This window comes from Mytilus galloprovincialis, chromosome 10, assembly GCF_965363235.1.
Source record: "Mytilus galloprovincialis chromosome 10, xbMytGall1.hap1.1, whole genome shotgun sequence".
NCBI classification, from domain to species: Eukaryota; Metazoa; Mollusca; class Bivalvia; order Mytilida; family Mytilidae; genus Mytilus; species Mytilus galloprovincialis.
This window is the reverse complement of record NC_134847.1, coordinates 3987126-4011824: the sequence shown is the minus strand read 5'-3', so window position 1 is coordinate 4011824 and position 24699 is coordinate 3987126. Positions and strand designations below refer to the sequence as shown.

At 31.8% G+C, this 24699-nt stretch overlaps 1 protein-coding gene across 3 annotated transcripts; it reads right to left on the bottom strand.

Annotated features, from left to right (window-relative positions):
• Positions 1-1754: 1754 nt before the first annotated feature.
• Positions 1755-24114, bottom strand: LOC143049675 (TGF-beta-activated kinase 1 and MAP3K7-binding protein 3-like). 3 transcript variants are annotated; one of them, XM_076223325.1, is made up of 8 exons: positions 23955-24114; positions 19594-19719; positions 17119-18325; positions 14562-14719; positions 12765-12861; positions 11109-11228; positions 10533-10730; positions 1755-8858 (listed from the first exon to the last, which is right to left on the bottom strand). In XM_076223325.1, the coding sequence occupies exons 2-8, from the start codon at positions 19693-19695 to the stop codon at positions 8836-8838; spliced, it is 1905 nt and encodes a 634-aa protein (XP_076079440.1). In that variant the 5' UTR covers positions 19696-19719; positions 23955-24114; the 3' UTR covers positions 1755-8835. The 3 variants fall into 3 exon arrangements, with proteins under 3 accessions (XP_076079440.1, XP_076079438.1, XP_076079439.1); XM_076223323.1 differs by lacking the exon at positions 1755-8858 and having other exon boundaries at positions 8866-10730; XM_076223324.1 differs by lacking the exon at positions 1755-8858 and having other exon boundaries at positions 8866-10730; positions 23908-24109.
• Positions 24115-24699: the final 585 nt, after the last annotated feature.

The following is a 24699-nucleotide window of genomic DNA, read 5'->3' as shown; positions in this document are numbered from 1 at the left end:
TAAACTTCAATTTAATCCTTGAAAGGAGGTCTAGATTGCTAAAATAATTTATAAATTTTAATTTTTTTATTTGTCCAAAATCATTTAAATTCATTTAATCAACATCCTTTTATGATTATTTGATTAAAATATTAATCATTTATAGTCTTTTTACAATTTACATTTTTAAAAGCAAAATAACTGAAAACAGGATAAAACAAAGGGAAGTAACAAAAAAGTATTTCAATATTCCCAATACACATCGTTTTGATAACACAACGGCTGTTAGCCGGAGGTAAACATCGTTGATTACCAGTATGTTTGACACCCAAGCTGTCAAGTGAAGCCATATAATTATACATCTTCTTTGATGTTCAGGTAAAATTAAACACAGGTGTCAATTACACCCGTACAGTAGTAAGAAATGATCAAATATGGCGTCTGAAAAATTTCATACACGGGAGTTTTTTCTCCTAAACGGGAGGTTCACATGTATGTTACGAAGGGCATCTAATTCACATGACAAAGGAAAACCATGAATAAAGACAACACTTTATATATCCTTTTTATTTATATAAAAACAAAATCTTCTTGTCTGCAGGATTGCAAATTCGTAACTTCAAGGGCGAACTTGTAAACAGGGCGAGTTGTCCCGATACCAAATTCACGCATGCGTAATACAAATATCTACAGTTAAAACATCCTGTTACAAGTAAACAAATAACGTTCATGTGGATGAGATGAAATCTAATAATTTACATAAATAAAAGGGTCATATTTACGATAGTGATTGTTTTACAATCATAATTTACAAATTAAATGATTCAGATGCCTAATCATGTGTAAAAATCGGTGTCATGAATCTAAGTTGTTTTGAAATTGTAATACACGAAATGAATGCGGCATACGGAGACTCAATGCCAATGGTCAGCCCCTTAAGTCTTCAGAAGACTTGACGTCTTCTTCCACTAAAAACAGACGGATCAATTTAAGGTATCTTGTTATAAACGTCTCTCAGATTCTAACAAAATTCTCTGAAATCAATATTATTAAAATGCATGGTTTCTCAAGTGACAACATATTTGTTATATTTGGAAGTCGTTTTTTCAAACAAAGTCAGTTTGTTTTTGACTTGTGGGTATGAATGTCCCTTTAGTATCCATCGCCGCTCTTTCAACAATATAAAGGCATTCTGATAGGAGCCAATTGTGTTCTTGCTGACTTTTATCTTTATTCATAGTAGGTTTACTTCATAACAGTCTTAGAAAGAATGAAAAGAAACTAGCATTATTCTTTAACCTCACATCCCACTATAAAACTGATGTCTTCTTATTTAATATTTTAAAGTTTGGTGACTATGTTGAACACATCATGTATCCCATCAAATTCAAACTACAGGAATGCTACACATCTTGACTTACATTAAGAAATTGACAACGAGGGTTGTTTGAAAAACAAACATTTTTTTTACAACGAAAGAGATGATTTTAGCACCAAAATTTATTTGTTAATTTTTCATTTGGTTGGTTTCTTGTTGCTCAGTCTAGTTTTTCCACGTTGTTTGTCTCTTCGTATTTTTCTTATTTTGCAATGTGGTCATTTTCGACTTATGGGTTTAAATATCCCTTGGTGTCTTTCGTCTCTCTTGTTAGTCATATAGAATGAACATGGGATTTTTTTATTTCATTTTTACAATTGAAAATACCATACCTCGAAAAAAGTATCACGACTTAATGAAATTGAAGTCAATCATGAAATAAAATACACAAAGTTAATTAAATATCAACAATTTATTTCTCATAATAATAATTATTTTTATACACAAGTGAATCATATGCACAGAATCGTGCATAAATATTATTATAAGCTTTAATATAGTACAAACTCAAAAGACTCAATATAAAGTCTACTCATACAAGCACCACATTCAAACCAAAATGTCTATAAATAGTAACCAATCTATCTTTAACATTTAATACCTTTTGATATTCTTAATTTCTACTTCATTTTGTTTTAAATTTACTTTAAGATCGCTAACATGTATTATTATTTGAACAGAAATATTTTCTCATGTCTTATTTTAAGTACAAGAATTAATTGCAGTATTCATATAATTAATGCGTTTTATTTTGTAATTGGATAAAAATTGAAAACAGGAAAATTGTAAATATCTTTTCTATTGAACAAGATATTTCTGTTTCTAAAAGATAGTTCAAGATAATATTTCTGTTTCTAAAAGGTTTTGCTCCATTGTTAGTTCCAAAAGTATGACGTTGTATTTATATAGATTTTTCTTAATTCAAATTACAATTAATTCTGTTGAAAAAAAGAAAACAAATACCGAACATTCTTTAAATAGATATTTAAAACAAAGTATATCAAAAAGACATATATCATTTTTTAGCATCACTTGCTAAAAGTCACCACCTTTTTGGCTTACCATTCAGATTCTGTTTACAATTTATATGGGATATTTAATTGGCAGAAAAGTTTATCAATTCCAGGATTTTTACTCTAGAGGAACAAATACCATATTCAAAATCAGTTGATAACAAAAGATGGATGAAACAACTACATAGACATACTATTAGTATGGCTTTGCCAACAACAGTAGAAAAACAAGAACAACCAATTCTAAATAAGACCCCCTTTTTTTGGCAAGATGAAAAACCCATAGAGTAAAGATCCTGGGATTGTTTTTATGTGAGATAAGCATCTGAGTAAGCTATAAATAGATTATTAAAATGGAATTCATCATAAACATGATAAACAATATAAAATCATCTAACAGTATATAGATACAGTACATTCAAATTAAATGCTCATTTTTTGGTAAAAAAAATCACTAAAAAAAAGGTAATGTTTCTCCTCTATGTGTGGATGTGTTTTACAAAAGCCTTTTTTGGTTTTCATATTAAAAATTACTACTGTAATCTCAATTGAACTTTAAAAACGTTTTTAAACTTTTGAAATTAATGAACAACCATTTGAACATTTTGGACATGTCTTATAAGTATGTCTGGATTCCAACTTTACTAAGACCTTTAACTTTCTATATGTCATCACAACCTTTTGATGGCTAATCTTTTAACAATTCAACATTAAAGGTTCAATTCTTGTCTAAATCCCCCCTCCTTTTCCACATAAAAATAGTGTGTAATTTCTAAATATACTATTTTCTAAAATTAACAACTTCGCATGAAAAACAGCTAAGAAATAATAAAAATATAAAAAAAACAAACATGAACTTGTAATGTACTGTATTTCTCTAAAATAAGTCATTGCACAAAGTCATTAGCCACAGAAAAAACATCTACATGAGAGTAACCTTCTATTAAGTAACAGTTAAAGTGAACTACAGAAAAAACATTTCATTAATAAGACTATTTGATGAAGAGAGATCTTCTTTTGCATTATTAAGCTCCCCAAAAGCAATATACTGTGGATTCATTATTTTTTCGTAGGATACCAATTTTTCACGGGTACAGGTGAACCACTAATTCAGATGTTATACGAATAATATATTTTAAATATGCTTTGTATACAGAGTTCGGCAAAACCAAGAATTCAAATATCCACGAATATAATTTTTTTTAGCAATCCACGAGAAAAATAAATGAATACACAGTTATACATAATTAGAGACTTGAATGTTTACCACAAAATCTACATGATTTTCAAGTAAAATTGGTTTTGTATGAATATAAGATTTTCTAGAAAACAGCATAAAATTTACATTAGTTTTTTTTTACAAAAGTTGATGCATATGACAATGATTTATTCAGAATACCATACTTTTTAAAACAAAAATGCCCTTTTATTGTTAAACACTTGTAAACAATGGTCTACAGACTAATCAAACATGGTTTCTATTATTATAATGTACTTTTGGTTTCTATCTTTTTAAACAAATGAAATGTTCCTTAATTGTGAAGCTTTACATTGCATAAACCAGACATATGTCTGATCAAAAATCTAAAATACGGACTTCTTCACTGAATCTGCCTAGGACACATGAAATTATTAATTGTGTTGTTTTCAAATTTTTAACATATAATTCTTATACTTTCAGTGACAAATGAATTTTAATATCATAATAAATCTAGCCACGAAAGAATGTAAAAATAATTTTATCAGTTTTTATAGAAATTTATCGTTAAATGTTTTGTAACAGTTCATCTATCTACACATAGTAAAGACAAATTAAAAAGTGACCATGTAACATTAAACATTCAATTATTTTTTGCTCAGTTATTTTACTTTGAGTAAATGTTGTAAGGATTTACCACAAAAATGGTAAACAATTTTTTTTTTTTTTATCAGTATTTTGAGGTATGTAAATAGGATAGAAAAGGAAACACTGAACACAATTACTTTCATTCATTTTGGCCTCATACATTTTTGTAAACACCACATTAAAATGAAAGACCTTGAAATCTGAGTCACAATTAAAAGAAATTAACTTGGAAGTACACTACTAGTTCTAAATAGACAATATTGTATTTAGCTGATCACATCCTGTAAATTTAGAATTTATTGCAAAAAATGTGATAGGGTTATAATCGCAATAATTTAAACTCACATTTTGAAATTTTTTATATGAATTAACCAGAATTTTTTTTCAATATCGCAAAAGTTAAAATTGTGTTTTAGTCTTAAATGTCAAAATCTCTATAATAAATGCACACAATAATTTCTAAATTTACAGCATTTCAATGCCTACAGATGACTGGATTTTTTTTTTTACTAAAAGAGATAACAATTTTTAAACAGATGACTAATGCCTTGAAAATGAGGTATTTTCACTTCCTGCTTAGTAAACACAGATTCAGTACCCTTGTTTCAATGTTTTGTAACAGTCAATACAGTGAGCATGGTACAAGCCCCTGTACCAATTGTTTAAATAATTATTTAAATCTCAAACATGACCATTTCCTTCAAAATTTGTTTATCCAAATCATAAAAATCTTTAACAAAGGGCAAGTCTTTAAATACAATTATTTTCTTGAAATATAAAGTATAAAGCCTCCCTTTATCAATATAGGCATAGAACATGTACAAAACATTGAAATAATTTTGTATTATCTCCCCTTAACTCAAGCAGAAAGCTTATTCTTTAACATGGCGCCTCAAATCAATGTATGGTTTAAATGTATATAAATAGCTATTCTTTCCATAACTGGAAATTCTCCCTTTAAATGTCTATTAGGGAATAACTAGCTTCATGTATTTTAAAAAATAAAGGGACTCTTTTTACAAAAAATCTCAAAATAAAATTGATCATATTTTATACTGGTAATATTCATGCCTTATGAAAGATTTTACTCATAGATTTTTGGTCAAAAGGGTTGTTGTCTTTATCATCGAAATACTGATAATTTATTTTGCAGATTTCTATATTGTCAAACTGTTATAAAATCTGATGTTCTAAAAACTACATAAACAATAATTCATTGGAATTCCTCAAGTTGTGATCAAAGATCCTTAAAAAATCATAAGAGTTCTAACGAACTTTCAAAATTTTTCAAGACTAAGATGAAAATTCTTTTGGATAATTTTCATGGCACATCATCTTTTAATTTTCTTCAATTAAAGCTTAAGAATGGCGCTCTGTTTTATATGTATACAATTTAATCTATTCTAGAAAAATCACTGAAGCACAAGTTATTTTACAGTAACAGACAAAATGATTGTCTAGAAAATATGGCGGGATAAATAAATACATCCATGAGCAAATGTCTTATTTCAGGTTGTTTCTTACAATGTGTTTTAAATTGCATGGTGTAGCTACATTTCAGAATCTAAAGGATTATGGGTAACTCATTGTTCCTTCACCAAAATGAAAATGATGTTACTTTATTATTTGAATTTCCATTGTTAGTATGCTTTAAACAAATCAAAGTTTTGGTGCCACTTTTTGAAAATATTATCCAGAATGCATTAGATTCTGAAATGATAAATTGCATGGTGTAACTGCATATGAAAGTAAAGTGAAATTCATATAAGGCCAAAAAAAATATACCATTGTTTGCTGCCTCCCTAAGGCATACCTGCCAACTTTTCAAAACGCCCATGGGGGTTTTACGTGCAAGATGGCTATAATGTAAAACAATGTAGTCCTACAAAACCTTCAATGGGGCCTTCAAATACATTTTAAAGTTGTTTTTTGGCTTCTCCTTACTTTAACAAGCCTATGGCCATTTTAAAATTAATTGTTTTGTTAAAAATTATGGACAAAATTGATCTTTCAAAATTATTTTTTGGAGCCTTCATGGGGGAAATCCCCCACAAATAGTGACAGTTGGCAGGTATGCTAAGGCCAAATAAAATATACCATTGTTTGCTGCCCCCCTTCCTTAAAAGAGTAGGGATTTTCAAACATTTACATACTGTAAACCAAATAAATTTCACGACTTTCGCGAGTAGAAAAATAACGCGAATTTAAATCGTTGCGAATATGTAAAACTTGCATCTTTCCTTATTTAACTACATCAAATTAGTTAAAAAATCGGGAAATTAAATTACCGCGAAATGGAATTGAAAGGGCTAAATGTGAAATAAAGTATCCGTGAAAATAAGTTGGTTTACATACTTTCCATTATTTAACTTTTTTAGGTTGATTTCTATCCAATGAAGCTGTAAAGATTATACGTAAGTATTGAAATTCAAGGTAGGTATTGGAGCAGGAAACAGATAGGATGTTTTACAATATAAATAGTGGCTGAACATATGGTTACAAACTTCTGCCATTTGTAAAATATAAAATTAAATCACAGTCAAGAATTGGATTTATATGGAGTCATATCTCTTGTAATGTTAAATCTCTGAATTGAATTAAATACCTAGAAAAATTGTATACTTTAAAGGAAAAGCTTCCATAAATTAATTTTTGTAGCAAAGCGCCAGATTATATGCAAGCTTTTATGTAAATGTTGTGAAGGCTTTTTTTTTTAAAGGGAGTGGTATCAAATAGGTTTTACTTTATGCTGCGTCTTTCAAAAAATACAATTCAAAATTGCCATTATTTCTATAAATCAAACCTTATACTTTGAAAATAGTCAGAATTATTTTATTTCACAATCTTGTACAAATTTTGAAGTACCTGATACAATCTTAGATGGACATAAAAAATGTGACAAAAAAATTATCAAACGTAAAATTGCCTTTAAGTAATACACTTTTTCAATTCAGTCACCTGAAAAACACCTGGATTTTCTTATGTAAACAAAGGTTGTGCATAGATAACTGCATGCATAGTATAATTGGTGAAGCCAAATACCTTTTTTCAAAGTTCTTTAAATTTAAGTAAATCTACAATATTGTGAATTTCTTGATTTTCCAGCATAACAATTGGATTTTGGAATTATCATATTTTCATAGAATTTTGATTTTAGCATGTAAATTATCAGTAAACCTATAGAATGATAGAAAATTTAAATTCATGAATTTTTGAAATTATGTTTTTTTTGTATACCCACATTTCCAAAAGAATTAGTATTCAATGAATATCAATGAGTCCACACTCAACAGTATTGCCATTTTTTGTCTTAAAAATTTGCAGATGTGTATTATGTGTACAATGGATAAATCCAAATGACAAAATAGCGAATAAAAACTATATAAAGTTCCAAAAGTAATAAATCTTGAATCTTTTCATGAACGACAACAATAGTAAATACTGGCTTTAGATTAACTCTCTTTTTAAAGGAAATTCTTCATAGATTGATTAAGTTATTATTTTCTTTCTTAAAACAAACTGCAACATAGAATTGAGGCCAACCAAAAATGGAATGAGTTTCAGGTTTCGGTGTAAAAAGTAGGGTAAATTTGTCAATAACTAATGAAGTTTTTACTTCAGTATTGTTTCAATTAAAAATCTTTACATCTGTATTTTCCCCCTTGGTTCTCACAATGGTGGAAAGTTAAAAAAATTTTTTTTATAAGATATAAATTATTACCAATCTCAATAATTTTATTCGAACCATACATCTCTTTATTTTTATATCAATAACATTAATTACCCAACTCCATAACAATAAAAAAGAGGAGCCTGAAATACAGACATTTTTCATGTTGGCCTAAGGCAATAACCCACCTCCATAACAATATGAAAAAGGAACCTGAAACACTGACATTTCTTAAATTGGCCTAAGGTGCAAAAACAAAATAATGAGTATATAAATCTATCACAGGGGTTGGAAATCTTCTATAAAAATTGTTCAATTACAAATCTAGTGACACTGAAAATATATAGTGAAGCAAATATATAAATTTATTTATAACTCCCAAGTTATTCCAAGAAACTTATAATTAAACGGACAAAATTGTTTCAAATAAAAAAAGATAATTTCAAAAATATTTTTTTAAATTTCACAACAATTATTAAAACTGCATAATATAAATACAAATATGTGTGTACTGTGGATTCAGATTTTTTTTGTCTGGCACTATTTTCTTTAAGCTGCACAGGTAGGAGTTTTTGTCTGGCACTATTTTCTTTAAGCTTCGCAGGTAGGAGTTTAACCCTGAAATTTTAAGTTTACCCAATCCAAAATTCTTGTACATATGTATTGGCCTATATGCTTGTTTGCAGGGATTTATTAAACCCTAAAATAAAACATCCCCCAAGAATTCACTAAATCACAAAAAATTTGCGAAGATGACAAAAAATATAAATCCACAGTAACTGTAAGCTTTGAAAAAAGTAAAGAGCGTCAATGAAAGACAGACGAAAGGTTTTCACGGAGAATGAAAATTGGTCAGGTAGTCGGATTGGTTATATCTGAATCTACATAACAACATCTGAGACATTCAAATGATAAAAATAAAACCAGGTCCAAAACTAGCATGCTGGTGTTAAGTCCCATGTGAAGATACACCTGCAACGAAATAAACACATTTTACACAATAAAAACAATGAAAACAAAAACAGGTGTACGGTTGTGTATAACATGCAAATCTTGTAATGCTTGTGACCAACATGCAATTTCATTGTCATCTCCATCTAAACATTATTTACGGTAGCATAATCTAATCAAAATACAGAACTTCATGTCCAAATTTGTGTAGGATCTGCTAGGTTCTATTTTGCATTCTGTTCGAAGACCTTTTTGGAAATTAATTGGAGTTGTCTAAATAAAACATACTACAAGATATTTGGTGGCTTAAATTTCACTGATTGACATAATGAATTTCAGAACAGGAATAAAGGGGATTGACTCTTATCCTTTTAGGCAAACTGTGGAGAGAGAGAGAGCTGTAATTCAATTAAATTGTCTTTTCTTTTTGAAAATTTTCTGAGTGATTTTTGAAATTGTTATTTGCCCACCCTTATGGCTGTTTGTAGCTTATTTGTTGTTTTTATAAACATTGAATGATATGGATATTCAATTTGACAAATTGTCTGATTAATTTTGGGTGTTCTAATACATTGTTTGTGGGGTTTTTTTTAAACTAATATGCTACAAGAAATAATTCAAATCACTAAATCTTAACCCTATATTCTGATTTATCATTACATCAAATACTCGGCATAAATTATTCCTTTTGACAGTTTTGAGGACAAATTCCTCTTGTAATAGAAAACCCCCCAAAAAATTTCAAACGTAGCCAAAACAATAACTTTCATCTTAAAACTATAACTGAGAAAGACCTAAATATATTTCTGTGTGCCATAGCCCAACTGACCAAAAGAAATTTAAAACTAAGACAAGAAAAAAAAGCACAACAACTTACATAAGTGTGTAGAATAAGGAAAATAAAATTAAATCAGAATATGGTATACACACAGAATTTAAAATTTGGCCAAGTCTATAAACAACTATAAATGCAAGTGTCAGAACTTTCTAAATATTTCATGCTATCATAACGGATGAAGAAACTGACAGTGAATGTCCACTTAAAATTGTATAAACTTTTCTTTGGCATAACTCTGTGATTTTGTAATAGATGCATTTGTTTAGTATAACATGTCCAACCTGTACAAAATGAATGACAATAGTTAACTGAATCTGAATATCATTTAATTCCTTCTTTGTGCTTGTAATAAAAAATGCAAATTTTATTCACGTTCCTTATCATATTCATGAAAACCCTATTTTCATTTCAATATAAAGGGGGGGAAATATATTAGGCATAAAAAAAGAGCAAATTTTTAAAATGAGTGAAAATAACTTGACATGTAATTATGAACAACATATAGCAACAAAGAATACATCATGCACTATACCTCTTCAGATATTTGTTATATTTCTGCACTTTTTGTCATTTGAATAGATTTGGATATTAAACAATTCAAACAAAAACTGCCCTGTATGCTCATATTTCACACATATAATACTATTGCATTATGATTTCTGATATACCAATTTCACTCTTTCTATTTTTATATATATATAATGTGAAATGAGAATGTAATGATTACTGGCTAAAAATAGAACAAAACATGATTATCACAGTCTACTTTCACTTTCTACTTTCAACTTCTAACAAGAATCATTTATCATGACAGAAACACAACTGTTGATTGCCTGGGTGGGTGTGGCTCACTCTACCTGTTGATGGGGGTGAAGAGTTGATTCTTGGCATTTCACAGCATTCACACTTGTTTAAGGCAGGATGATTTAGAAGGGTACAGGCTGAACAACTCCACTGCTCTCCATCCCCATCTGAATCCCCTGACCCTGTTGGAGGTTGTTGGGGTGGGGCAGGAGGAATGGCATGGATCCGTGGGGGTAAAGGTGGTGGTGGTGCTGAAACAAAAATAGAAAAACAAATCTTTATCATGTCAGAAACAAACAGCTTTATTATGTCAGAAACAAACAGCTATAAATTACAACAATAACATAGATAATGTAAATTCTGTCTGTATGTCATTTTCTTTTTAAGCCATGGAGTAGTCAGTTTGAATGTCCCTCTGTTATCTTTGGCTCTCTTACATCATGTTTTTTTTATTTATATATTTGGTTTGAAAAACATATTTTTTCATAAATTTTAAAGATTTAAGTTTTATATGGCCACAATATTTCCATATTTTGCAAATTATGCATAACAATTTGAGTGGCAATTGATGAAAACATAAGATCACAACAGAAAAGTACATATATTTTTTAGCACTACTGCATACTTACAATCACTGGTAGGTGGATCTGGAGGAGGGGGAGCAAAAATACTCCCCCTTTGTCCTGGATTCATGTTCTGGAAAAAGTTCTGTTGCTCTAGTGCATTAGGGTCACAGACTCCTAATGGTACTACAAAACAATAATAAAACATTAATCTAACAAGTCATGCAAATTTCAAAGACATAACAGTTACTCATGATTTTTGTGCTCCGAGCACTGAGCAAAGTTTTAAAATTGCTGGATTTCATGTTTCGAGCATGATTTTTGCTCAGTGCTCGGAGCACAAAAATCATGCTCGAAACATGAAATCCAGCAATTTGATTGGTTGATTCTGAGTCTGAGTACAAAAACCATGCTCGAAAGTTTTATGACCGTGAGGCCAGGTGTTGGTTTCGCTTAGTTTTTCTATGTTGTATTTTGTAGGCTGCTGTTTGCTTCGTTTTTTTGACATGGTATTGTCTGTTGTTTTCCTCTCATGAGCTTGAAAATCCTGTAGGTATTTCTACTGGCTGTTTCTTAATTTAAGATTGGCCATTATTACTGGTGGCTATTGTTAGATAAACCAACATGATGATTAGTAGCAGTATGCAAGTATCATCCTGTTTATTCTATCATAATCTTTCGATGTGTCACAAGACTCACAACAAAATTATCAAGGCTTGACACATGCTTGATGCATGCCACTGTAACAAGAAGTACAGACATTAAAACTTGTCTCAATACATTACTGGAAATTCTTAAATCCACAATATAAGCATGATAAGTACTGTATTATATAAAGAATTTTGCACATATATTACTTCATGGAATAATTCGGTAAAGTTTGGTTCTATAACCTGTTAAAAATAAAACTGTATCAATATTTTGTGCATAATAAGTAGTTATCAGGTTATAATAATTGTTTTTATCTTACCTCCTATACATTTCTAGGAATATGATTGGTTAAAAGCGTCCTCGTGGAAGCCGTGTATATTTAATATTAGGTTAGTTGGGAGGCGGGGCTTATTTCATACACGGTTAGTAGTTGAGTTACGTCCCTTTATATTCCATATAAGGTAATAAAAAGGCGGGGCTTATTTCATACACGGTTAGTAGTGGTGTTACGTCCCTTTAGAAAAACAAAACAGTACTGAGAAAAAATCTTAAAGGTTTCAACAGACGAAAAAAGTGATGATAAAGTGAAATAAATTCATAAAACACATTTAAATCTAACAAGTTGTCAGTCTTGCATCTGTTTTTGTATGATCAAAGGAAGTAGTTTCTTAATCATGTTAACGCTAACGTATTGAAGACTTGCTCATTTTGATATGTCACTAGTCTAAATTTTACACTTTAAGATAGTCGGTAAGATAAATTCGTTACATAGTGTGCTAGTGACGTAATACGGTATATATGGGGTCAGTGAATTCCATATGGGGATTCGAGCTTCGCTCTCACCCCATATGGAATTTACTGACCCCATATATACCGTATTAGGTCACTAGCACACTATGTAACTAATAATATCTGTATCCTATAAACAGGGAATTGGTCTTTCTGCACATAATATATATATAAGACAATCTGGTATGATTGCCTATTAGACATCTTACCACCAGAGACCAAAGACATAGAAATTGACAACTGTAGGTCCCTGTACGGCCAAGTCAGCTATATAAGACTTACATAGACCATTATTATAATTATCAATCTCCCTTGTCATGACCTGGATGTCTGTCTGTAACCTTCGGTTCACCTCCCTTAACTTGGCAACATCTTCTATCTAAAAATAGTAAATTTAAATTTTCAATGATATCAAGAAGATGTATAAATTTTCACATGCAAGTATCTGTCAACCAATGGAAAATGACAATTCTAATATGCTGAAATTTGAATTTAAAAATGGATTTTTTAACTGAACTACTCAAAATTAGGAGTAAAACTTCAATAGGTATGCATGCAATCTTTCTTTATTGTTTTAAGGATGAAAATAAAAAATAAATCACTGTGGCCACTGAATTAGCATCCATATGCAAGAAAAAAAAACAATGCCCCCTGCCCTCTAACCAGAAGGAAAAAGAAGTATGTGATGCTCATGCAATCAGTCCAATTGCACTGAAACTTTTGGGCAACCTTAAGCTTTAATGTTGCGCATTGGGAAAAATGATGTTTCTTAAGGTAAGTCTACATCTTTGCATCAGCAATATATACTTACTGAAGGGGAACAGTTAACACGTCTATTGGTGCGTCTGTTTTCTATACTTACTGATGGGGAACAGTTAACACTTCTATTGGTGCGTCTGTTTCTATACTTACTGATGGGGAACAGTTAACACTTCTGTTGGTGCGCTGTTTTCTATACTTACTGATGGGGAACAGTTAACGCTTCTGTTGGTGCGCTGTTTTCTATACTTACTGATGGGGAACAGTTAACACGTCTATTGGTGCGTCTGTTTTCTATACTTACTGATGGGGAACAGATAACACGTCTATTGGTGCGTCTGTTGTCTATACTTACTGATGGGGAACAGTTAACACTTCTATTGGTGCGTCTGTTTTCTATACTTACTGATGGGGAACAGTTAACACTTCTATTGGTGCGTCTGTTTCTATACTTACTGATGGGGAACAGTTAACACTTTTGTTGGTGCGCTGTTTTCTATACTTACTGATGGGGAACAGTTAACACTTCTATTGGTGCGTCTGTTTTCTATACTTACTGATGGGGAACAGTTAACAATTCTATTGGTGCGTTGTTTTCTATACTTACTGATGGGGAACAGTTAACACTTCTATTGGTGATTCTGAGGGTATCACCAGCCCAGTAGTCAGCACTTCGGTGTTGACATGAATATCAATTATATGGTCATTTTTATAAATTTTCTGTTTACAAAACTTTGAATTTTTCGAAAAACTAAGGATTTTCTTACCCCAGGAGTAGATTACCTTAGCCGTATTTGGCACAACTTTTTGGAATTTTGGGTCCTCAATGCTCTTCAACTTTGTATTTATTTGGCTTTTTTAACTATTTTGATCTGAGCGTCACTGATGAGTCTTATGTAGATGAAACGCACGTTTGGCGTATAAAATTATAATCCTGGTACTTTTGATAACTATTTACACCACTGGGTCGATGCCACTGCTGGTGAACGTTTAGTCCCTGAGGGTATCACCAGCCCAGTAGTCAGCACTTCGGTGTTGACATGAATATCAATTATATGGTCATTTTTATAAATTTTCTGTTTACAAAACTTTGAATTTTTCGAAAAACTAAGGATTTTCTTACCCCAGGAGTAGATTACCTTAGCCGTATTTGGCACAACTTTTTGGAATTTTGGGTCCTCAATGCTCTTTAACTTTGTATTTATTTTGCTTTTTAACTATTTTGATCTGAGTGTCACTGATGAGTCTTATGTAGACGAAACGCACGTTTGGCGTATAAAATTATAATCCTGGTACTTTTGATAACTATTCTATACTTACTGATGGGGAACAGTTAACACTTCTATTGGTGCGTCTGTTTTCTAACATATTTTTCTCCATTTGATTCACCTGACTTCTTAGCTTGGCTAATTTTCTCAGTTCTGATTCTAAATCAAGTTTTAATTTTAACATTCTATCATCTTGAAAACTAATAAGTGCTGAAAAACAAAAAAATTCATTTTTAACAAAACATTTTATGCTGATAAGTTATTTTTTTTAGTTAACATGGTCATGATAGTGAACGGTCCTGAAAAATACAGAAATTTTTTTTCAACTTCATATCAAGAACATGAAATAGAGGTATAACAAAATACATGAAATATGTCTTAAATGTATATATCTACATGTATGTCTTTATTTTTTATTTTTTATATCTTTTTTAGTTGTTGAATATGTTGTAGGTTCACTTATAATTATCCAAGAAGTCTACAACTTTATTTTGTTATGTGGAGAGTTAAGTGTTGATAGCAGAATTTATAAAATTTGAGTTTAATTCATTTAGTACTTGACATAGAATGTACTGTATAGACACAATTCTATTTTCGAAGACTGTATATACATTTTTATATTGCGCTCCAAGTGTCTCTTTGTTTTTTTATTTTTCTTGTTTTTGTCATTGGGTTGCTACCCCATTAATCATGTTGATGTACAACGTTCCATCCACATCTAATTTATTTAGACAAGAGTAATGGAGCACCACAAACTATTTGCCATCACCAACCTAGATTTTCCTAAGCAACCACATTCCAGTCTTAAATTTTGTAATACTTTATAAACAAGAATGTGTCCTCAGTACACGAATGCCCCACTCGCACTATCATTTTCTATGTTCAGTGGACCGTGAAATTCGGGTAAAATCTCTAATTTGGCATTAAAATTAAAAAGATCATATCATAGGGAACATGTGTACCAAGTTTGAAGTCAATTGGACTTCAACTTCATCAAAAACTACCTTGACCAAAAACTTTAACCTGAAGCGGGACAGACGGACGAACAGACAGACGGACGAACGGACGCACAGACCAGAAAACATAATGCCCCTCTACTATCGTAGGTAGGGCATAAAAAAGTTGTAATTGCTCTTTAATAAAATAATGAAACATTCATTTCACCATTAACATAATTTCATAATAGCTGTAATCTTTATACACAGTGTGCATGATGTACATTGTATGTACAATAAAACAAATACTATTTGATTTACTTCCTGGTTGCTTGAATATTTGCTTCAGTTATTACATTACATAGAGACACAACAGAAAGTGAAAGTCTTTACTTAAATTGCCTACATCAACTTCATTGTTATTTCAGTTGTCTCATTGGCAATCATACAACAAATCTATTTTTTATGTTGTATATATTTGTTTCTTGTTCATCAGGTAAAACTGTCTTCTTACTGACACAATTTCATGGTCAAATTAATGCAAAATGCCTGAAAATATCCTCCAACATGATCAAGCAAATGGTTTGTAAATGTATTCATCAATATTCTGGTTAAGAGTTTACTTAATTCTTTGTGTTGATTTTAATATCGTGGTCTATGCATTAGAAAAATAAAAGTCAGTCTTCACAACGAGTGGCAGCCCAGGCAGTCCAGGCTAGTAAAATTGCTCTGGGGCCTGTAAAAATCAGACCTACAGGCCAACAGGCCAACAGAATCTAACTAAAAATTTTCAAAAATTGAGCTGCGGGCCTGTAGATTTAGCAGTTCAGCGTGAAGACTGTAAACAGTCAGGGGACTTACTGAAATACGTGATTTTTTAATCACTTATTTGAGTAGCAAATTCAAAGTTTTGTCACAAATTGGGATTTTGTAGTTTTATCAAAATTTTAAACACATAGGTATAAAAAAATATCTTTTCATTAGTAAAATTGAAAAAATGAATTTTTTGCTTCTTTTAAGTAGCAAGGTTTATACCTTTGATGCTATCATTTAGCTGCAAATTCTATCTTAGTTGAAAAAATGCTATAATAATGGCTTTACATAATGAACTGATACTTTCTTCACAGATTTTTCCCAGCAGTGGGAGTATTTTTCCTGTAAAGTTCAAGGTTTCATCTTTCAGATTATGTAATAAAATTCTACTGTTCGCCGATAAAAATTTCACTGTTCGGGGGTGTTGAAGTTAGTGGGGGTTATTAAAATAATGATACTTAAAGAAGTGATTTTTGGGAAGGAAATTGAGGTATGATACTTAAACAAGTGATTTTTATGACATTATCCTAGATTCAGAACAAGGTCATCACCTGAAATGACCTGGTCATCCTAGACAACACAGAGGTTGGTTCTGATAAGTTAGGAACATAATTAGTCCCTGGATCATTAGTATTCTATATTTAAAGCTACAGTAAAATTAAATCACTTCTTCTAGTGATTATTTTGTACTACTTAAATAGGTGATTATTAAAGAAAGACAACTCTTACTCTCAACCTTTATGGAAATAATGTTACTTGAATCAGTGATTTAGAAAATCACTCATTTAAGTAAGTCCCCTGACTGGTAAAAGTAACAATCCACTGAATATATTCATTTTTATATTTAATGTGGCGTTTTACCTTGAGTATATGCTGCTTCCTCCTGTATATTACCAGACTGTCTCCTAGGAATGTCAGGAGGAGGCGGATGATTATGAGATGAATCGGAACTAAGACTACTATGACTAGAACTGGGTGACGGCACCACTTTCGGTTGAAAAGTCAACGTGGACACATGACGTCTTTCACCGTCTGGATTTCCTATCACACTGTGATCACTTTCGGAACTACTGCTCCGAGACGCTATAGGAGGGTGTCCCGAAATATGAGAGTCGTTTGGATAATAAGGATAAAAATGTCCATTATCACCGTGACTAGTACCTCCTACAGGATCTGGCAAGTATTTAAATGAGGGCGGATTAACTGCCCCACTTATGTTGATGTCACTAGCACTTTGAGAAATTCCGTGTTCAGGATGATACGCAGGTGGCGTACCAACATTAACAACCAAAGGGGTGTAATAATTATTACAAGGTGTTGTACCATTGTCCATTCCAGTTAAATAGGGTTCACTATGTGACCCATGTAAACCAGAGGGATTATAGTTCCCTGGTTGGTACACTGGAGTTCTATCACCCGGTTGTAATCTAATAATGTTCAATTGCCCATGTTCTACTAAAGGCTGCACAGAGAAAGATCGCTGGGCCACCGGAGGACCCTGATTCATTGTAGCTTGGCTAGTGATGGGTGAACGTTGCAAACTATAGTTTATATTTCCATGCTGATTTATATAACTAGGATGCCCAACAGCACCATGACTGCTTGGTGGAAGTCTATTGTCACCTTGTTGATATAAAATATTATAAACTAAAGGATTTTGTGAGCTTCCTGACGGTTTTTCTTGGGGACTGCGTATAGTTTGAAAATGTTGAACTGGAATTTGCCGAATCCCTTGAGGAACATTATTAGTCTTTGTCTGTGGACTCGGAGATGCAACACGACATTCAATGTTCTGTATACAATTTCCAGGGTTTTTCACATACTGATTAAAATCAGATGTAAAACTTGGCTCCATTGGTGGAGGTCTATATTCACTCGGAATTTTATGTGAGGATGAACTAGACGTGCTTGCACTACTTATTCCACTCGATGCAGAATCACTCCTTGTACGTTGGTCAGTAATGTGCATGTCCTGTAATCTATTAGGTATATATTGATCGTTTCCAAATAAAGCGTTGGGTGTTTCTCTATCAAGAGCTTCTATACATTTCTTTCTATCGTTTTTATTCTGTAACAAGAAAAAGTCAGAATGAAAATCAGCAACATGTAGAAATCTCCACTGAGATTTTTTGATTTATCATAATACAAAGTGACACAATAGTTGCTTACTATTTGTAAAGTTTTTGTGCTTGTTTAGTTATGTTTTGTCTGGCTATAGTTTAAAAAATACTGTAAATCTTAATTAGTTTATAATGGAATAACAAATTTACAACATTTTAAGAAAAAGCATATACATAACATGCATAAACAAGCATTTTAAGAGTATTGCATGGCTCCATACTGGTTAAAATTTCTCCATACTGGAACAAAATGCTATACTTGATCTATAACTATGTCATGAGGTAAACTATACTAGATCACACCCATGAATTCGCTGGCATTTATAAGTGTGTGATGAATTATATAAATTGTTGTAGAATGAATTTTTCAAAAAGAATTTTATGACTGGAGGAAATTAAGGTAAGGTATCTTAGCCTGTGGACTGTGGTGAAAGGATAATTTTTTTCCCTCCCCCTTTTTTCCAAAGTTTGTTATTTTGTGTTTTCTGTTTACTATGAACAAACGTACTAAAAATAAAGTGTCTTTGCTGTTTACTACCCATTCCAAGTTTTCATCAAGCATCATCAATGATAAAAAAAAAGGTGTGGGAACTGAATATTTGAGTGAATTTTCCAAACATAGGATCGTAAGTTAACTCTGCACAAAATCATCAGACTACATAAACATGACATAACTACATACCAATTATCATATCGATATCTTCAAGCATGAGCAATATGATTACATGTAATAATGTCTTACAATCATCAAGTTCAACCACAAAATCTTGTTTGGTAGATGATTCCTCAGCTCTCAACAATTTAATTTCAAATATTGAAATTGCTTTGCAATCAATTATTAATTTGAACTTAAACATGTTAAATATATCTTATCAATGTATATATATATATGTATATATATGTCTTCAGGATTTGCTTAATATTGAAGGTACATGTACATATACAGCAACCAACAAAAGATACATTTTCTTAAGCCACATTTGAATTCTGGTGGAGTATTTTACACGTTTTGGACAAGAAGACAATGTGACAGCATGATAGACAATTTTGAAAAGATAAGTGACATAATTTTTTTTAGTTAGGCTGCTTTTTATCTGAGTGCAATATCAAACAATTTTAATCTTATTTTTGGCCTAACATACATGACATACGAAATATACAGGAAAGTACAAAGTTTTGAATGTTGCCTATAATGGTAAAAAAACAATTCATGTACCTGTCTAACACATAAGGTTATAACATGCTCAGCAACTTCTGGATATTTCTGTTTTAAGTCTTGAAGCAGTTGAACATTTAATCCAATTTCTGTTGTGGTCATCCTTCTACCATAATTACAATATATCTGAAAAAAAATAATATTATTGTTACATATGTACACAAAAAAAAAATTGCTAACAATTTCTGCTTATTTAGACCAGGTTTATCAAAGAGACATTTATTGTCGAGACACCCATCTGGTGCAATAAAAATTTAAGAGAACTACATGTATATAAGCAAGAATCAATAGAATAAAATGGATTTTACAATGTTGATTTTTTTTTTACAATTTATATTTGCAGCTAATTTTGACTACAAGCATGACCATGATGACAAGGCAAGGAAATACCAACTCAACAGTTGTCTTGCAAAAGGCTTAAGCTACTTTGAAAAATTATAGATGCTCTGGCAGATTTTTAAAAGGCATTAATGGCATCCTTCAATTCTCTTAAGTCTCGAGCTCCCTGTTGGACCTTTACTTCTCCTTATTTGGTAAATAGAAAGAAGTATGTCTCCCTATAATTCTTAAGTGTGGTTCAACTCCTGATCTTATAATTGAAAATTGCTGTTTCATCAAAACAGTAAAAATGGAAAATTGCAGATGAAGAGAGAAACTTTTACAACCACCAAGGTGATTATATTTTGTTCTGAAATTTAATTAGAAAATCACTGAAAACTGATACCGTTTTATATTAACAGTATAATACCCATAAATGAGAATAGTATATCCATTAATGAGGATCCTCCCTAACCTGTTAAAAAGTTATGAAACATCAAGAGGATAATAACAATTAAATCAAAGCGCTGTAAGCGCTGAAGGCAGTTAACCAAAAACCAAGGCAACCGTAATTATGAAAACTGTGACAATGTTGCCTCAACATTAAACATTCATATATATTATTCATTCATGTTTATCTAATGATTTATTTATTAAGGCAAATAATTTATAAGTTATCCAGTCCCACCCTTTTTGGGAAAAAAAATTGGTTGCTTATATAGGGAATAACTGAAGCGTGACTGGAGCGGGCCCCCTCTTAGGTCAGTCAGCGGCCCCCACTTATGAAAAATTCTGGATCCGCCACTTGGGGTAGGGTGACCCTAGGGACTTCCCCTATATTTCATTTTATTTGTTATATTGTCCCAAACATGAATATATATGGTTTAGGGGTGGGGATCTCATTGGTTTCCAAGTTCTCAAAAGGAGGGGTAGGGTGACCCCAGGGACTCCACATATATTTCATTTAATTAGTTATAATTTGCCTCATACATGAATATATATTGTTTTGGTGTGGGGATCTCAACCATTTCCAAGTTCTCAAACAGAAGGGTTGGGGTGACCACAGGGACTTCCCCTTTATTTGATTTGATTTGTTATATTGTCACATACATGAGTATATATGGTTTAGGGGTAAGGATCTTGACCATTTCCAAGTTCTCAAAAAGGAGGGTGTACAGTGACCTCAGGGACTCTTCCAATCTTTCATTTGAATTGTTATATTGTCCCGTACATGAATATATGGTTAAGGGGTGGCGATCTCAACGGGTTTCAAATTCTCAAACAGGAGGGGGTGGGGTGACCCAAGGGACTCCCCCTATATTTCATCTGATTTGTTATATTGTCCCATACATGAATATATATGGTTTAGGGGTGGGGATCTGGACCATTTTTAAATTCTAAAACAGGAAGGGTGGGGTGACCCCAAGCGACTCTTCCTATATTTCATTTGATTTTTCATATTGTCACAAATATGAATATATATGGTTGCACCCCCCTTAAATTTGCAAAGCATGGGTTGTTCTCAGCTTAATAAAGAATATTCCGATAATTTTACCTCAATTTTTTTTAGCCTCGCTCTGCTTGGCGAAAATTTATGTTTGCGCCCCTCCTGACCTAAAATCCTGGATCTACCCCTCGTATGGTTTAGGGGGGGGGGGGAACTCGACCGTTTCCAAGTTATCAAACAGGAGGGGTAGAGTGACCCAAAGAATGCCACCTATATATCATATGATTTACTTACAATTAGGTATATATAATATAGTGCATTATTTGTGAAAATAAAGAAACTTTTAGCTACTTTAATTGACCCTTCAAAATTGAGAAAAACAAATAACCCTTCGAAATTGCAGTAATATGTTTACACTTTAAAAGCATCTTACATGCATTATCATCATTTATGACTGATAAAGACAATTTAGACTGTGACCATGAACATGTATATTGTTAGATATACTGTTCCCTGCTGTCACTTTGTATTTGATTTTTAAATTAAAATTTGTCAAAAATTAATTTTGAGTTTCTGTATAAAATATTTTTCTGCTTTTTCTTTCTTTTACATATATCTTTTGGTTTACAATTCTAGTGTTTATATTCATTTACCATGCATAGATTTATTTTTTAACCTGCTTTTATTTATTTAGTAATTGATCGCCAAACCCGGAATTATACTTATCCGTCTCCGGAATCGGATCCGATATTGTAAAATTTTGTCTTCACGGCCGCCATTGACGATGTTGTTTTTGTCAATCAGATACGATTTTACTCGAATTATACAATATTTGTCGGCGATTTTCTGTATAAAGCTAGCGGTTGAACAAAATAAACATCGCTGTCATAAATAATAATAATAAAAATAAGTTTTTAGCTCGTTTAATTGGAGACTTTGGTGAACATGGTGAAAAGGTTTGCAAAGTAATTTCTTATTTTCTTTCCAAGTGGAAGGTGACTACGTCGGGCGTAGCTAGAAACCAACTATCCTAGTCGAAATTCCGCTTGCAAAAGTGGAAGGTCGCGGACCTTGGACCACCGCTAATTTGCACACCTGCCTCCAAATTGAAAAGCTACGAAAATTTCTTTTTCTAATTTGAAATTGCCGCCAACAGCATGAACAGTTGAACTTATTATATAATAGACTACTGACGTAGTTGTACTACGTATTGATGACAAACAATATCCCTACGACTTTTGCCATTTGGGAAATCTTAACTACTTGTCTTAAGAGATTTTCGGCGATTAAATATTTCATACAATTGTTCTTTGACATCTTAGCTAAAAGCACAAGTCATAATGAACTACACAAGGATTCTTAATAAGCACTACTTCCTATGTGTAACTTCAAAACTTTTGGATAAATCGACGATCATTTAAGGTTTTTCTGGTAATTTTTTTTGTAATCCAGAATAAAAAGTATAAAAAAAATGTTCAATTAGTTATATATAACATAGTAGCGAACTAGATAATAACAATGGCAAGTATTTCAGCATTTATTGGGTAGAACACAAATCTAGGGTGCTCGCATAATGCAGCTTAACTGCATAAAAACACATTAACATGAAAAATATCGATGACTTTAAACATGTTAAATGTCAGTTTCAATTTCATTTTTTTGTATGGAATTGCAAAATTAAGTTGTGAATGCAGAAGGTAAACATGAAAACTTGGTTATTCCCTCTTTGAATTACATAAACAGTAGTCAGAAACTGTGTAAATGGTCAATATGACATGTATGGACATTGGTATGGTATGGTTTAAACATGGTAATTATAAAGGTGGAAATGTTTTTATTTACCTGTAAAGCAGTAATTTGTTCTGTCCATAGAATTTAGCATGGAAAAGATCAATGACTAATGTTATGTATGACAGTATGATGGGAGATCATAATCATTATTGACCTATTTTGTAAACTCTCAACTGGGATTTCCCATTATGAATACAGGTACTACTGATTGATATTTATGACTCATATCCATGTTTAACAACATTTATGACATCACACCTGGATTCACTTCCATGTGGCTCAGTGTAAAGTCATCAAGAAACCCTATCAATATTGGGTCACTGATAATAATATTTACAAACAATCAAGTTTGTAAAATACATAATGTAATAAATGTAAATTATTAAATATCTTTCAATCTGACATAGAAATAATTTAACAGTTACACTAAGGATATATTATATTCGTAGCAGACAGAATGCTGAGATTTTCCTGTAATATCACACAGAGATACTGATAAAGTGGAGATAGGACAGGTCTTCTCTTAATGAAAAATAAAGATGTCAATTTTAGGGATGTAACCTTGACCCACAAATAAGAAACTGAAGAAAATCCTGTTTTAAATAGAAAATGATTTTGTTCTGCGAGGTGGAGATGTTGTAGCCGCTAGAGGTGCATAGGGATGGTTAACGTGACTGTCACCATCGACCTACATAATGACACAGAAATATAGAGAATGATTACAATGAAATATTTGGGAAGATGTGTCAAGTGATCACCTGAATTGTCACCTGCACGAACCGGATTCAATGATGGCATAACATACCAAGATAAAGGGAAGGATCGTTCTTCATAATCTCATTGAATTATCCCAATGCACCAAGAAAATAACTGTATTTTGAACCTGAAATTAATTTTTGCAACGTTTCGGACTTCCCTTTTGAGAAATATTTTCTGTCATGGCCGATGCTGCACATGCGCATCCGCACGTAACTTATTGACTTCCGTGTTTATTGTTTTGCGGTTGTTTTATTGTAATTTCAAGGCTCGTTGTTGCATGGAACATATTACCAATAACCTAATATTGGCAAAAATTGTTCATTTTTGAAGTTTTGATAAAATAAATTTATCGTTTTTTTATTGGTAAAAAATATTTTATATTAAAGTGTAGATTTCTATTTTAATATGACAACCACAGAAGCGTAAAACATCGATGTTTATTTAAGTAATTATTTCCATGACTGGTCTAACACACAAATATTTGTCTATCGTTGATTTATTAAAATGAACTGTAAAATAATGTCTGGTGCACACCTCATTTAACGAATATAGCTACCACATCTTTTTATATCTATAGTTTACCATCCAGTCTTCATGCTTGACAACGGTGTACTCGAATCTTCCAAGCAACATATCCAGACTAAAATAGACCAGTCAGGATTCTACTTCGTCAAAATTATCTCCCCATTACGCCAGTTCATTTTCACAATCGTAGAAATGGAAGCCATTGTAGGGATGACGCGCTGCCAATATTGCTCTTGAAAAACGATAAATTTATCCACATGGCACCA